Source organism: Dromaius novaehollandiae, chromosome Z (assembly GCF_036370855.1).
Source record: "Dromaius novaehollandiae isolate bDroNov1 chromosome Z, bDroNov1.hap1, whole genome shotgun sequence".
Classification (NCBI taxonomy): domain Eukaryota; kingdom Metazoa; phylum Chordata; class Aves; order Casuariiformes; family Dromaiidae; genus Dromaius; species Dromaius novaehollandiae.
The window spans coordinates 22,730,182-22,746,154 of NC_088132.1; the positions used below are offsets into that span (position 1 = coordinate 22,730,182).

Consider the following 15,973-nt stretch of genomic DNA (forward strand, 5'->3'; position numbering starts at 1 on the left):
GTTCAGCTTCAGTCTACAGGCTTTCACATACTGTGGCTGAAAAGCAACAATGATGTCCAAGTCATCCCTGCCTCTGACAAGCATTTTAACAGCACATTTTTAATCAGATTTGTCTGAGGACTTTTAACTAGAACAAAGCCTTAGATTATGCCATCCTGGGTTGCCAGCTAAGATACTCACACATACTACAGTTGCATTTCCCAAGCTTCCCACTTAGTAGGTCTAATAATTTAAATGTAAAATTTGTATTTGATATTGTAAACCAGGAACATCCTAATTTGCTGTTGGTCTCTGGAAAGCTTTTAGAGTATCAAACAGTAGTAAATAACTTCTCCTTGCTTTTTAGGCACTCTCATTAAAAATTATTTTTCTGGAGCCAGTTCAATAGCTGTTTTGCTCCTTTCATTTAGGTTAGCTCGAGAGGGAAAACAAACAAACAAACAAAAAAACTTTCTCCAAGTGAGAGAGAAAGAATTTGCAAGACAGACTAGTAACATTTCTCCTAGATTTCTGCTTCATCTGCTTGCTAGCATTTAGTAAAGCTAGACAGGCACCTATCTCAGAGACAGCAGTAAGCAGTTGTACAGCTTAAGGCAGAACAGAAATATGAATTACTTCTACATTAAAATTGGATGTTGCTGTTTATTTCTAGGCCCTAGGTAGTTAGTAAGCAGTTTTGAATATCTTGTTTGATGTATAAACATGGGAATTCCCTTCACTGAACTATCAGCTGTTCCCAGACACCAGTTAGCTCTGTTCTGCTCCTGAGCTCCTCTGCATCAGTAGATGCATTCTACAAACTTTACTTTAAATACAGATCAAAGAACAGTAACTCTAGGTGCACAAATTCCAGATGGAAGAATTCCAGAAATCTTAACTCATGCTCTAACACTGGGGACAGTACCTCCCTCTCTCATGTTAGTTTTGAGTTCAACATCCACCTTACAAAAGCAAGTATTAAAAGCTAGAAGCTCCCAGATCTTAGTCTGTAGTCCTCCATTGCCAGGATTTTGTTTAATATAGTGTTTAAACCCTCAATAACAGAATGTCTTCCTAACACTTAGTCAAATCCTGACTTAAACAGCCTAGCCCTCCCACACAAGAAAACTAGGCTGTATACAATTTGATTTAGTACAGATACCAATGGCCAGTGGAGGTAGTACTCCATGTAGCAACATGCCACCTATTCTTGACTAGGTGACAGATTGCTTTAAACTCCATTTTTGCTTTACACAATTTGTGGCCTCTTTGAAAGCAGAGACTAATATTCCTACACTACATATTTGGAATTCACAGTAGCACAGGACATGCATTAGAAGTCACATACACTACTTACCTGGACAGCCCTAAATGAAGAAAAGCTTATTTCTGAGCAGCTGTAATTCTCTTCTAGAGGAAGCATTCATAGGATTTATTGAGGAACTATTTCACCCAAGTAGCCAAGTGTTAATGTACATTAGGACACTCAAACTCAAAGGGGGGTAAATAAAGTTAGACAGATGAAAGCTTGTTCTTTTAGTTGAGGAGCATATACTGGCTATAGGCAGACAGGCAAAGCAGGTATTTGGGAATCTCGTGCACACAGAACACCTACTTTGAAGGCAGGTTGGTTTATCTGTCTTCTCCAGTCACTGTTAGACCATCCATCAACTCATAGGCTAGATCAGCAGGTAACAGTAAGCACCAAAAAGCAACAGTAAAGCTAAGACTAAGAGGAAGGACAGATAGGAACTCAAAGGGATGGAAGAAAAATGCAGCATCTGCTTTATCTATATATACACACACACTTCCAATATGCATCTACTTCATTTGCATTTCAAGCTTGCCTTCTTCTGGACCCAGTTTGCAGGAGTCCCAGAACAGCAAGTTACATTTGTTTTAGACACCATTCAAACAGAGACAGACTTTGGCAGCTGAAGCATTTATTACTAACATACAAAACGAATTACAAAAGATCACTACAGAAAAACAATAGCAGGCACCCTCATACAAACAGCATGAATCTTGTTTTTATACTGTATATTTAAAAAAGTGAGCTTTGATAATGATTTGGTCAGGTTACTGTGTAATACAATAGAAAGTTTATATAGTTAATATTAGCAATGTCACAGCATTTAAGTAACTCTGGCTGACTCACTCAAGAAACCCCACTGCCAGCTTTGGAATTCTGCACAGGCAGAACTTATTTTTCATGAATCACATGGTAGTGCAATCTGAGACAGCTGCACAGTCAGATCCATAATAATCAAATGCTTGATCTGCAGCAGGCACAGAATTCAAGTGTACTGAGCTAGACTGCAGGGCTTTTAAGTGCATGTCAAAGCATGTAAGGCTTTTGTATTATTCTGATTCAGATTAAGCAACAAACCAAATGCTTTTAGCCATAGAAGATTTCATTTAGAGAAATGATATTTATTAAGCACGATGAGGTTTCTCAACTTGACAGACAAACAAGGCATCTTGACAACTGTAAGCTGCTGATGTTTAGGCACTTAAGACCGCTTTAGAGAGGCTTTGCTAGACAAGACAGTACAGCCCATTTGTGGGACACTGTCCTTTCTTTTCATCATTCCCCCCACACACTCCCATGTATGGATTTTGTTCCAAGGTATTGACAGCTACAGTTGTTAGAGTCACTTGTTTGGTCAGTCTACAGAGTACATGTATGCTATGCAATTCATTCATTAGGGTGTTCAGGCTGTTTGTCTTCCTGGCTGGAATTTTTCTCCCCTTCACCTTTGCTCTCAGCATGCTGAATGCCAGCCAATTGTGGGTAAAAGGGACCTACCAGCCAGTTAAGCGGTGTGTTGTTAACAAGATAATCCATCACATCATCCAGAGACTCCTTCATTTTCTTCAGTTGTGCTTTGCTAGTGGTAAGAAAGCTGTCTGACAGTTCTTGGAAGGAAGATACTGACCGAAAGCTTTGGTAGACATCACCTGCCATTGACCCAACACTGTAAACCTGGTCCTGCACATTCTGTGGAAGCCCCTGTATGCTTGAGACCAGTGTGAGGCAGGTGGTCTGAAGCTGCTGAGTGAGGCTTCGTGCAATAGCTAGAGTTCTTGACTCAATGTGCTGGAAACAAAGCATAACAGCGCATCAGTATGTTGACACCACTGTAGTAGCTTTATGTTGAAGATGTATCAAGGAGTGAAGAAAAGGGATGTAGGAAAAATAAAGCTATAACAGATAATAAAATGAGGCTTAAGTCTTAAGAGTCAGAGAGAGAACTTGAACACTGAAGAAATATCAAGTACTTTCAAGTATTCTGTGGAGCAGAAACACCAGTAGCTTCTCCCCAGCAATAGATAAGCAAGCTCTTGTTTCAGCTCTGGATAAGAAGCCACAGCAGGCAAATTTATTCCAGTCAAAGACTCATTGTTTAAAGCTATATACATAATCCCCAGCAAGTCTTGGGCCTGAGATGGCTTTATGCAACAAACTGGTATTTCTGGTCCAGCCATCTAAAGTGAGTGAATCCTAGCCGATCTAGATATTAGTATCCCAACATGTTCACAGGCTAAACAGGATGAGGTTTCTCCTGAAAGGAAAGTGAACCCCAGAACGCTTGCAGTAAGTTCTCACTTAACAGTTTGGGTGCCCTCTGCACTTCATAGTTGTCACTGGCAGTTGCCCTAAGCTTTAGCATTGATTCCACATTTATGCATGGAATACACTGTACTGCTAAAATGCAGTGTACCTTTGGGACAATGAGTTCTTAGATACTACCTTAACAGTATGCAATCCATTTATTTCTGGTATGCATTTACATCCATTTACCTCAGCGCTATGCGATTCATCACCATCATTTTGGCCTGTATTTTTCTTCCATTCTACCCAGGATTGATATAGTTTTTCCTGAGCATCAAGAAGTTTCTGATTGGCACTATTCATGTTCTTTCTGGCATACTCGATCTGAAATACAGCCAAAGGAGAAGTGAAGCAAAGAGTCCAGACAGTTCTATTATGGCTACTCTACTTTACCTACCTTGTAATCTCTTTTTTAAATACTCAAACTATAAGATAAAAGGCTTTGGGGACTATAAGAATGTATTCCTGCTCTTCAAAAAAAAAAAAAAAAAAAAAGAAAGAAAAAAGCAAAAACTAGAAGCAGTTTTAAGATGTCATCCAGTCTACCCTTCTGTCTCAATTATATTAAACTGGAGTTTATTTCTTGCCCTTTGCCACTAGCCTCTTGCACAAGGAACTGAAAATGTAAAGGGCCAGGACTCTTCATGTACAGTTTCTCCTGTACATAAGGACATGTTGCTAGGATCAGACTATAGAGAATGCAGGAGTGCTCAGAGATACCTCACAGCAGAGAGTAAATGACAGAGTTTAACAGAAAGCACCAAAGTGTTCCCATACTGCAAGAAACTTCCCTTACTGAACAAAGCCTGTAGGTATGCTTTATCAAAATTAGCTCTCTAAAAAAGGAATATATTTAGAAGCATGTTACTTTACTTCTGCAGTGCTTAAAAGTTACAGGCAACTGCTGGTTAGTTTATGGCTTAACCTGATTAAGTACCTTTCCAGAGAGGTGGTGAAAGGCTTTGAATGGGATGTGCTTTATACTTAAATACTGCCTTTGATCTGAGAGAACAATCAAGAGTTCTCTCATTCTGCTTTTAGCTGTTTTCATACAGTAAAGTTATGCTAACATCTGCTTTTTATACCTCAAATAAAAGCTTAAACTTACCAGATTAACAGTGTGGTTGAGCTGAGAGATTGCCTCCTGGCTTTTGTGCTTAGCATCTCTAACTTTGTTTAAGGCTTGTTGGTAGGCACGTGCACGGACCTTTGAAGATAGGGATCCTAGTCTAACATAGTAACTTGGCTTTTGAACTCCAACTTCAAATCCTTCAACTTTTGTAGCTTCTTGCTCTAGACATACAGAAAGAATATAGACCAGTAGAAGAAAACTTAGAGGCCAGACAATTTCAGTTGCTTAGTAATCACTGAATGCTGGACTTTTTTTTTAAGCACTGGATAGGCTGAGAGTCCACTGTATGTTGAACTCCTTGCTTTCCTCCAATCTGCTTCCTTCCCAAGAAGATGCTATTACAACCAGCAAGGCAGAAGTTGCCTTGGGAAGATAATGTTAGTAGGGAGAGTCAACTGCTATTACCAACTAATAATGATTGCCTGCTTCTCTCCAATATAAGCATTCCAACAAAATCAAGCCTTGAATTTGTCTTACCTAGCTCCTCTTCTGTAAGTGGGAGATACTGGTCTACAAGAGTCTCCGATTTAGTGAGCGCACTGTCCACTCCACTGCTAACCATTTGCACCACACGACTTCCCAGGACAGTGTTAATGCTGCCATTGACAACTGACTTGGTCATTTCTACACTGTCTTGCATTGCTTCTTTAGTCTTGCCCACAACTCCAGTGATTTTGTGGGCAACAGTTTCCTTGGCACCAGTCACAGTGGTTGTTACAGCTTCCCGGGCTCCAACAACTACATCCTTGGCATTGGCAACAACCTGCCACAGAAAATAAGTTGATTCACTTTCATATTTGCTATGAAGAACAACATAATCCAGGTACAAGCTTTAGCATAAGCTTGTTTCAAGTCAGTTATTTAGGAGAACTCTGTGCTGAAGATATACAGACAGAGCAAAATAAGATGACTGTCATGCAGTCTTCAGCTCAAAACTCTTCAGTGAATGTACTTTAGACACTGTTTGCTTCACAATGAACAGGAAAAAAGTGAATGGACCCAAATCCTAAAAGATGAGTACCAGTGAACAGCAGTTATAGATACAGCAAATGGTAGGTTACTAAGAAACTGAGGCTTAATGACCTTGCAAACAAACTGCTCTACAGAAATATCCTCTGCTTCCTCATTGCTTCTCTGCCGTGCCTCAACCTTGGTTGATTAAATCATCTTCCCTACCCAACCCCCATATTTTAGTGATAATAGAAAAGAGTGTCTAATTCTTCTACTTTTGTATGCATATTACAGAGGTCTTACCTTGTCAGTGGGTTGATTCAGTATAGGCAGTCTCTCTTCAATTTTGTCTAGACCCATACATGCATAGTTGTTGGCAACTACAACTATAAGAGAAACAAGAGTGATTGTGTTTTAATCTGTGTTCCACCTTAGCATGAATAAGTGGTAGATAATTCCTATGGAAACCGAGCTTGTGCTGTAAAATGCGTAAAGTAGTTTCTTCCCTTTTTTCAGTGAGGTCTGAGGTTGCATAGGCCTACAAGGCAGGTTTTTAGAGCCACAATCAAGCACTTGAAGCAGAGAAGACCCTTTCAGATACGACCAACCTTCAGCATAAGCCAAAGTAAGGTATCTGGCCTTCCGGCATTTAGTGAAAATAGGCTCCCTAGTTAGAACAGCCTTGCAACATAATTGCCAGGTTTCACCACAAGCAGTCCTCTGAAGTAAGGGAAAGTACAAAGTAGCATTTGAAACTATGTGAAAGGTCAGGCAGGTATTGAGCAAGAGACTATATAACCAAGCTATCTTGCAAATCAAGAGAAGCCAATCAGTTTAGTTTTAAGCAAGCTACAATCTGCTTTGCCTCTAGACTGCTTTTGTTTTAATCATATCCATCTAATCAGTTACTCAACAAGCAAGACAGCAAGTTTAGTCAGATATCTGACTTGCATCCTAGACCAGCATGCCTATACTAGACAAAAACACCTATAAGCACATCTGAATATATAAAGCAATCTGTTGAAATAAAGGCAGCCCAGCCCTGGCTTACTCTGTGGTTCCAGCTTCTGGATGATAGGCATAGCACTCGTCATGGCTACTGAAGTAATTGTCTTCACTCCTTTCTCTGCTATCTCACATACTGACTTCAAATAAGGATGGTTATCCTTTGTGGTGACATAAGCTGTGGACACCATATCATAGGTAGAGCTCACCAAAGGAAGGTTGACAACCCTCGATACAACATTCTGTTTAAAGACAAATAAGTTAGTTGAATTCTTGTTTTTCTGAACTACACATAAAAGCTACAGGACTAACTGAGTCATACCTGCTGTGGATCAATCGCTGCTAATGCCATTTTGAAGATCCTGAATCTCAGATAGCCTGTGGAAAAAAGCATGACAGTTAAAACATTTTCATAGCCACTTCATCTAATCATCACACTTTGAAAGCAGCAATCCCTCTGTAATCAAGCCCATGCATTAAAGGGATTAGGACATTCACATTCCTGTATGCAGTAGTTGCATTATATCGTAAGAGTCTAGAAATCCAAAGCTTTGTCTCCTAACTACTTTCACTTCTTTAGGCAATAGTAAGGCACGTGTGTGAGATATTCTGAGGTACAGTGGTTCATTATAGAATTACTAGAGTTACTTACTCCTGGGTTACTTTGTTAATTGTTTATTCTTTAGGTGAAATACACACATTTGGCTTTATCTGTTGAGCCAGGATGAACAGTTCTGAGTCAGCAAGTCACTTGAACTAACACTGGAGGCTTAAAGAATCCTCTCCTCATATATGTTTAATGAGATAAAATCTTATATTAACATAAAGGACTCCTGACAAGTTTAAAATTTGTGTAGTCCCTGTTGTCCAAACCTCAAAAACATCTGGAAGCTTAAGGTAAACTGCACATTTTACTAACCTCAGCTAATTTCTCACACAAGGCATTCCACTGAAATTCAGTTCATTACCTCTAATGCCATGTCTGATAACCAGGCAAGGCTCCCACTGCTTACATTGCCTCTAAAGCTAGCATTTCTGTAACACATAGGTCATAGAATTTACCTGCTACAGAAAATAACTCTTCTTCATGCTAATTTAGAATTTGTTATTGCATGGCCTACACTGAAACAGACAGCAGAAAGCAGCCATCCATCAAGTCTTCACTACTCAGTTCTTTTCTAATGGATAGTCTTACAGAGAAAATACTAACAGTTCTCACCATAAAAAAAAAAGGAGAGGGGAAACATACAATCTAGTACCACATAAGGACAGTGCACAAATATGACTACACAACAGCACACTATCACAGAATGAATGTATACAGCCTGAACTAAATCTGCAAGAAGCACTTTCTACTTTGTTTTTTATAGCAGTTTAAACTCCCTGCAGAACCTGCACATGTCAAGGCAACAGAGATGGATGCTGAACATCAGTCCTTGAAGGGAACATGCAGTCTGGAAACAGAAGGTTTTGCTCTTTGATTTGTCAGAGACCAACAGCAGCTTTCCATTTCATATGTATGCAAATATTACCACAGAAGAGCACTAATTTTCCACTTGTAGTCAACTACAACTTTTCCCTAGTTACATAGAGGGGAACAAGGACAAAAGTATGCAGTGAACATTTTTGAGGCATGGTACACATGCACCACACAGATGCCTTAAGGTAACTCCTGTAATGTCATCAACCACCATATAGGAAATATTAAGCATGTAACAGATATGGGTTCCAGGAATAACAGAAGAATTTTCTTTCCAGCTTTCAAGTACTGAAAGACACTCCCAACAAATCAGCTTTGGTTGATATAGTGGAACCTTTCTCACACAATATTACAAGTCAGATACTTACCAGTACAATTACAGTTAACTTTGAATTGCAAGGCATGCTGCAGAAGAGGGAAAGGGGCCAACAGCACAGAATCTGACCTCTGAAGGAGGGAGGGTCCTTACTTTAAGGCTTATCCACTATATATGATGTCCCACCCAAAAGATCCAGCCACACATGACACAATTTGTATTTTTACACACTAAAGAGTTAGACTAGCTTTGACTCAGTTTTAAAAATCTTAAAGACACAGTAGATACAAAGGTCATGAAGAGTTTAGAAGATCCCTGAACACGGTTTCAGCTGCTTAATGACCTCTGGTGAAGAGTCATACTGACTTCACCAGAGGAGCTAAGTGAGGCATCTGAGTCAAACCCCGTCTATTTCAGAGACAGCACAAGACCCTGAACGGGAAAAACGAATAAACTGAGTCACAAGTTTCATTTCCCCTCTCCGCCCCCCCCTTCTCCTTACAGAAGGGAACCAGAAGCCAGAGCAGCACGACCAGGCCACCCTGAAGAGCCAAGGGAGCTGAGCCGGTGCCCAAGCGGGGCAAGGAGCCCCAGCTCCCAGGTACCTCCACGGACCCCGCCGGGGTGGGAGAGCCCGCTCGCCTCCGCCGGAAAGCCTCAGGACCGCCTAGCCCTGGGAGCGCCCCAAGCAGCCGGCCGAGCCCGAGCGCCCCAAAGACGCCGGGATCTGGGGCGGGAGAACGGCAGCGGAGGCGCTGCCTGCAGCGAGGCGGCCCAGCGCCCGGGACCGCGGCGGTCCCGCGCCGCCACGGGCTCCACCATGTTGCGGCACCAGCCCTGCAGCCGCGCCGCCGCCTCGCTCCCCGCCTCCGACGGCCCAGGGCGCCGCAGCAGCGCCGCCGGTGCCGACCGGCGGCGGCGCCCGTACTCACCGCGGCGGAGTAAGCTGCTGCCCACCCGCACTGGCCCCTACGCCGCCGCCGACTGCAGAGGCCCGGCCTCGCCCCTATTTATGCGGAGCGGCGCCGCCCCGCCGCGCCCCGCCGCTCCCCGCCGACCTCTCGCGAGAGCAGCGCGCGTCACGGCCGCGCCACGCGTCGCCGCGCAGCCGTTAGGCGCCGCCGCCCGGCGGCAACGGGCGGGCGGCAGGCGGCTGGGGGTGGGGGAGGGAGCGGCGGCTTTCAGCCGCTGGCTGCTGGAGCCGGGCTGGCCGGGTCGGCCGGCGGGCTCCTCTCCGCTGAGTCTGCTCCAGCGCGGATCCGCCCCGTGGTTAAAGCTCGGTGCTTCCTCAGAGCACTGCTTTAAAGGGTTTGGCTTAGGCGTTGTTCCGCGTTTGGTGGGCACAGCTGCTCTCCCTTGTCAGCCCTCCCATGCCTGACAGGATGCTGGAGGCCAGAGGAGAGATAAAGGGAGTTCAGCTACAAAGCAGTTAGCTGAGATGAAGATAACCGAAGCTCAGTATTATTCTGAACCACTAACAGACTTGAAGAACAGAAATTTACTCTTTTCTATGCTCCGGCCAAACAGCTTAACAGGAGAGTAGATCCTCCTCCACAAAAGAAATGTCATTAAAGGAAATTTTTGTTAAACCAACCTTGCAGAAAAGCAGCTCTTACTACTCTAATATAAACATACTGAACAGCAATAGTAGTTGATCTAGACTTTCAGACAGGATATCTACGTCCACAAATAGTTTTGTCATGATATATTACAAACAAAATCCCATCTCCTCTCATGTAAATCATTCAGCCCAACTGTTTGCAGAAAGAATGAGGCAAAAGATGTATCTCTCTTATCTCTTTTTCTTCCCCCAATACCTCTTAACCAGGAATTATCCTACATAAACTGAAACATGAAATGAATTGAAACTGTTAGTCTATTGATTCTGAGACTGTCACACAATTAAATATCCCTAACCAAATTCCTAGTTCGAAAGACAAACTAGTTTCCAATCAGCTGCATTACAGGTTCAGTTAAGCATACTCATGGAAAATCATCTCAGCAGATCTAAAGATATGTTTGGTATGCTATAACTTCACTTTTAACAGACAAACCAGATCCACAGCAGTTATGGATACCAAATAGGTAGGGAAAGATAGTCTTGAGAAAAGGTCCAAATAGATATTTACAGTTTAAGCTGTATTTAGTTTGCTGTTAGCAATACTGCATCTGAAGAAAACAGCCTGAAGGAGGATTCAGGCTTCAGGGGTAATCATGCATTATAAATATGTGCAAACAAATTCTACCTGAGCCAGCCATTTTGCACAACTTTTTTTCCTATATGAAAATTTATCTTCCATCCTGGAAAGCTTTATTTGTCTTTAAATGACAACGAACCAGTTTATCTCTAAGCCAGAGAATACTGAGACCTACTTACACTATCTCTGCTCCTTTTACTGCACTCTAAACAAAGCTGACCATATAAATTCTTTTTTAACTTCTACTGCTCAAATTGTTTTCTGCTCAGTGATGCAAGCTCTTCCAATAGAGAGGAGTATAGTAAGAAGTATCATTTTCTGACCAGGAAGGGGAAGGAGGCATCTTTCAAACTGACTGCAAAGAACAGTCTGAGCTCTAGATACAAGGGAGAGAAGACAACCTCTTGCAGAAACTCAATAGCAGAAGAGACAAACCACCTCTTCTTATTATTCACTTGTTATGTATCTTCACATGTTGCAGTGCTAAAAAATATCGCTCATCCACAGCTGCAGACATTCTGATCCTTGCTCTCAAAGACCACTGTTTTCCCGGGTTGAGCAGGGATCTTTTTTAAACACATTTCAGGAAGGCCTCCACAGAATGGCAATTCAGTTTGTTGCTGCAAAGAAATTACTTCTCTGTTCCTCTTCCAGAGCAGAACAGATTAGAAGATTATTCTGGAACACAGAATGAATTTTCATTTCTTTTAAGTGCTATCTTATGCCTCTGTTAAGAACCGGACCAAACACTTTATACACTCTCCATTTTTAATCCTTTCCTTGTTGTTATCTGTGACCTCCATTTGTTTCTCATGCGCAGTCATATGGCTCCTCAAGTGCAAAACATTCAAGGCATCCTTGGCAACCACTAAATGGATTAACCCCTTTTGTCAGAGATGTCTGTACAGTGTTTAGGGTATTCTAGGGGTTATAGTTACTAGCATATATCATCATTATTTGTAGTATAGCAGCAATTGGGACACACACAGCCTTGGGATCCACTCTGCTAGGGTACAATAATTAGAGACAATTACAGACTAGAATTCAGATTCTAGATATGTTTTTATTCACAGCCAGGTCCCCTTCTGCATTTAGGTTCAGTGAACTCAGAGGTGCTTAGCCAACCCTCATCCGAAACTCTGAAAAAGTTAGGAACTTGCACCATAAGATGCTTGCCTTGGTAACAAGAGTTTGTTTTACTTCTGGGATGGATCGGATTCCTCAAATATCTTAAGAGACAGGTGTCTTCCCAGTCAGTAGTGGAAAAGAGAGAGGCAGGAGAGCATCAAGTAGACCAGCAGTAACAAATAACACAAAAGCATGACAACCAGCTATAAGAGGAATGCAATAATAGTACACCCTACCCTTCTCTTCCCCTGGGAAAAGGCAGATTTTTATGGATCTTTCATTCTTTCAATCAGAGTTCCACATCAGCACATATATCCACCCACGCCCTTTTAATTAATATTTCAGAACAGAATGTGTACCTATCTATCCTTAACTTCAGGGGAAAAAAAAGTATGAAATCACAGATCAGACAAATACATCTGTCTCGTGGTGCATTTCTTCATAGCTCATTGTAACTTTCTCCATGATAAATAGCTCAGGTTTCAGTCTCACAAGCCTTGTAACACATCTCCCTGAGGGACAGTAGCAAAAGGTAGAATTCAGGTTCTCCAGCTTTTCTTATGATGTGACTGCAGAATATAGGAGGAGCTCTCCTCCTTTTGCTAGAGTGCCAGGGTGCAGCATGGGCTGAGGCTCCCTGCAGGTTGGGGCACCAGTAGTGGCAGGGGTGTCCCAGTGGTGGCAGGGCTGGGCCTCGCAGCCAGGGCCCATCCCACCGCCAGGGCCCATCCCACCGCTCCGTGAGTGAGCAGGGTAGCTGAGCACCTCTATGGGGTTGGGAAAGGGCTGAGGCTGGGCTGGGTGGTCAGCCCATGAGTCGGGGTCCAGATCAGGCCACATGGGGATAACTAGCGTCAGACACAGACCTGTGATGGCTGGGCAGAGCTGTGGGGCTGGAGCAGGGCCAAAGCCAGGCCAGGTGGTTGCCCGCAGGTCAGGATCAGGGTCAGCAGGACCCATGGCCAAGCAGGAGCTTGGCTGCAGTGCGGCTGGAGACTGGATGGGCTGAAATGGGGGCCTGGACTGGGCAAGGTGGGGGTAGGACCCAGGGAGGCCGGGCAGGGACAGTGAGGGCTGTGGGTGCCCCCCGACAGACAATTCCAGCTGGTTGCAGCTACTTACACTTTAGGTTTGAACCTCAGGGGACCAGGGTATGTCTGCTCACAGTTGGCTAACAAAGCGACAGAAAAGTTGAAGAGAAGAGCAGTGAGAATGCTACAGGGACCTGAGGAGCAGGCTGATATTAGTCTGTTAGGAACAGATATAGTCTCACATGGTGAGAGTTGGCTGACAGCTAGAGAGCTGGTGTATTTGCAAGATCTGATACAAAGATCTTCACTTGGCACCATATCTGGTGGTATAAGGGATATCGTGGAGAGCCAAATATGTGTGTGTGGGGGGGGGAAGTTGAGGGAGAGAAGAGAATGAAAGCTCTGCCAACAGATTAAGGCTCCTTTTATATAAAAATAGGTATGTCTTCACATCAGGTTAGCTATTCAGTCTCTACTAGGATAACTGTCCAAAGCAATGTAGTCCATTTTTACTTCAGTATAAATAGCCTGAGTTAACCATCTGTAACCTCCTGGGATGGACTTTGACTACAGATGTTCACATGGAAGTCAGGCAGTCTGGTATCATTTTTTGTGTATATATAAACTGAGATTATCTACAGTACTGTTTAAACAAGATAATATATAATTATTGCAATAATTAAATTTTGTTCCATGTAAACAGCAGCATTTCAAACTCTGTCATGTCAACAGCTGCAACTTACTATCTTTGAAGTTGATAACGCATCACAATTGCCTTCAAGTAACACACAGCTGGCCACAATGGTGTCATTAATATCTCAGTCTTACTGCATCTGTGTCTAGAATTGTCTTGCTTCAAATCCCAGTCGTGTAAAAACCCATGCATACTTAATTTCATGTACATAATTGGCAATCTACCAAAATATTTCACAATCTACTTTCAGTTTGTACAAAGGTAATGAGATATGCCCTTCAGTACTTTGCTGAATAAAAGCTGTAAGTAATTTCGCTGATTTCAACATACCTATTCATACGGTTGGAGCTCTTGCAGGATCAATATTGCTAAGTCCAAATAGTGAGGGACATTGGGCAGGCTAATCAAAACAATCAAATGGGAAAAGGATTAGAGTGAGAGGAAGAAAAATGTTTGGTGAAGAACCCTAGGTGTAGTTACCTCCTTTGCCAGAGAACTCTGTGTAATCAGGTTACTTGTCCTTTCCAGATTTTGATGACAGACATTTAGAGAGGTTATTAATATAGTGAGCTCTCTCATCCACCTGTCTCCTGGCCACGCAGAGGCCTTGCCAGCATTCTGTCAAGGTGTACCTTGTAGCTCACTAAGGCTGAAATCAGGCATGCTGCATGCAGCCAAAATGGGAGAAAAAGATACCACCTCCAGCTGCTCATTACCCCCTGAGAATTATCACTTCTTCAGATTTCCATGCATGATAGCTTCTGTTTTGGAGTGAGCTAGAGGCACAAGACAACTCAGACATACTTTCTATGCCTCAAGTTCTTATCTGTAAAATTCACACTTCAGTATTTCTCAGTATTCAGGATTGACCTAAGGACATCAAGAACAATAAACTGTTCAGGTTTCCAAAAGATAGTGGTTCAGGGGCCGTAACACAAATGGTCAAGTCAAATTATTTTAATGGTTCCTCTGGCCCTAAAGATTTCTGATATTCAGAGCATGTTTTTCCTTTCAATATTTATAAAAGTTGCTTTGTCACAAGAAATGTAAGAGATTCTATTGATTGGGAGTCAACATACTTGTATGGGATACATTGAGCCTGTTATCTGTGAGAAAATGTGACCTTCAAGGCTGTCTCCCCTTGGCTTTCTCACTTTTCCCCCTCAGGGCTGTCTCCCCTTGTTTCTCTCACTTTTCTCCTTTCTTTCTGATCCCATGTAATCCATTTCTAGGTTTTGCAATCCTGCCTTGCACCCTTCTGTCTTTGGACTTGCAGCTAATTCCTTATCCACTTAAGCTGTCTGTCTCCTTTACTTCTTGGCTTTGGGATAAGCCTTTTGTGTGTACATATATGAAAAGCTTTCTCTTGGTCTAGGTTAATCATATCAATAGCTTCCTTGTTGTGACTTACTTGTTTTTTCCCTCACCAGGACAGGCTATCAGATTTGCAAGGCATGAGCCTCCTTTTGTGAGTCCACACTAATTGTCTTTATAAAAAATAACATCCTGTTGCTCTGCCCAAAAGTAAAGCATTCCCACCTTCTGCTTCTGAGCAGCACGATCAGCAGGTTCTCTCTTTTGCCTGCTCCACTTCCTCTGGCAAGTATTTATCTTTTGTGCATCTTATCTATTGTTACCTGTTCAAAGTTTATTCTTCTCTTACCTTTACAGCTGTGACTGAGTTAACCTGGTAGCTGATTCAAAAGAGAGGAACTGGGTAAAAGGTAGTTCTTCTCTAAACTTTTGAAGAAAGCCAGAAGAGAGCAAAAGTACTACCAATTATAAGTAAGCAGGTACCATTGCCCATATAGTGAGTACAGTACCACTCCTATCACAGATGGAAGAGGTTTAAATAGAACAAAAGAAGATGGGACATGGCCAACTCATGTTGACATGTGATGGACAGGGAATCAATTACACATACCTACATACTGTACAGCTATTGTTTTCCATATCCCTGCCAGACATCTTTTGAAAGCTAGGCAGCAAGATGTTGCCATGACAACATGCAGCACACTCTCAGAAAGATCACAGCACGTCTTCATGTCTCATTGTAAGTAACATGTATGTTAGAGTTCCCATCAGACCACATATAGCCCTGTAATTTCCAGGCTTTGCATAGTCAAACATGCTAGGAGGTGATGAGAGGAAAGACTATCAATAAAACAGTCTGTTTAAAAGACAAATTTATGATGATGTATCAGCAGAGAGAAAAACCAATATTCTATTTTTTTGACAACTATCTAGGTATCATTAGTTAACAATACAGAAAATTTTGTGCTGACATTAACATGATCACATTACTCTTCATTTATATCGTATCAACATCCAAGAGACACAGCTATAGATGAGGATTTTGTTCTGGTAGGTGCAACACAAACACAGGATAAAAAGATCCAGACCCTGTTCTAGAACTACGGAATAGGTCTGTTATTGCTAGGAG

At 42.3% G+C, this 15,973-nt stretch overlaps 1 protein-coding gene across 3 annotated transcripts in view; it reads right to left on the bottom strand.

Moving 5' to 3' along the window:
- PLIN2 (perilipin 2) overlaps positions 1–15,973 on the bottom strand; it is a 45,353-nt gene that overhangs the window by 4,780 nt on the left and 24,600 nt on the right. The window contains exons 1-8 of one of the 3 annotated variants that reach the window (XM_026097860.2): positions 9,412–9,550; positions 7,006–7,061; positions 6,730–6,925; positions 5,982–6,064; positions 5,205–5,490; positions 4,704–4,888; positions 3,785–3,919; positions 2,789–3,079 (exon numbers count right to left, since the gene is read on the bottom strand). In XM_026097860.2, coding sequence (XP_025953645.1) covers positions 2,789–3,079; positions 3,785–3,919; positions 4,704–4,888; positions 5,205–5,490; positions 5,982–6,064; positions 6,730–6,925; positions 7,006–7,035 — 1,206 coding nt within the window. In that variant the 5' untranslated portion in view covers positions 7,036–7,061; positions 9,412–9,550. Of the gene's footprint in view, positions 1–1,905; positions 3,080–3,784; positions 3,920–4,703; positions 4,889–5,204; positions 5,491–5,981; positions 6,065–6,729; positions 6,926–7,005; positions 7,062–9,411; positions 9,551–15,973 lie in introns of those variants that run through there. The other 2 variants (XM_026097863.2, XM_026097862.2) reach the window with 2 other exon arrangements.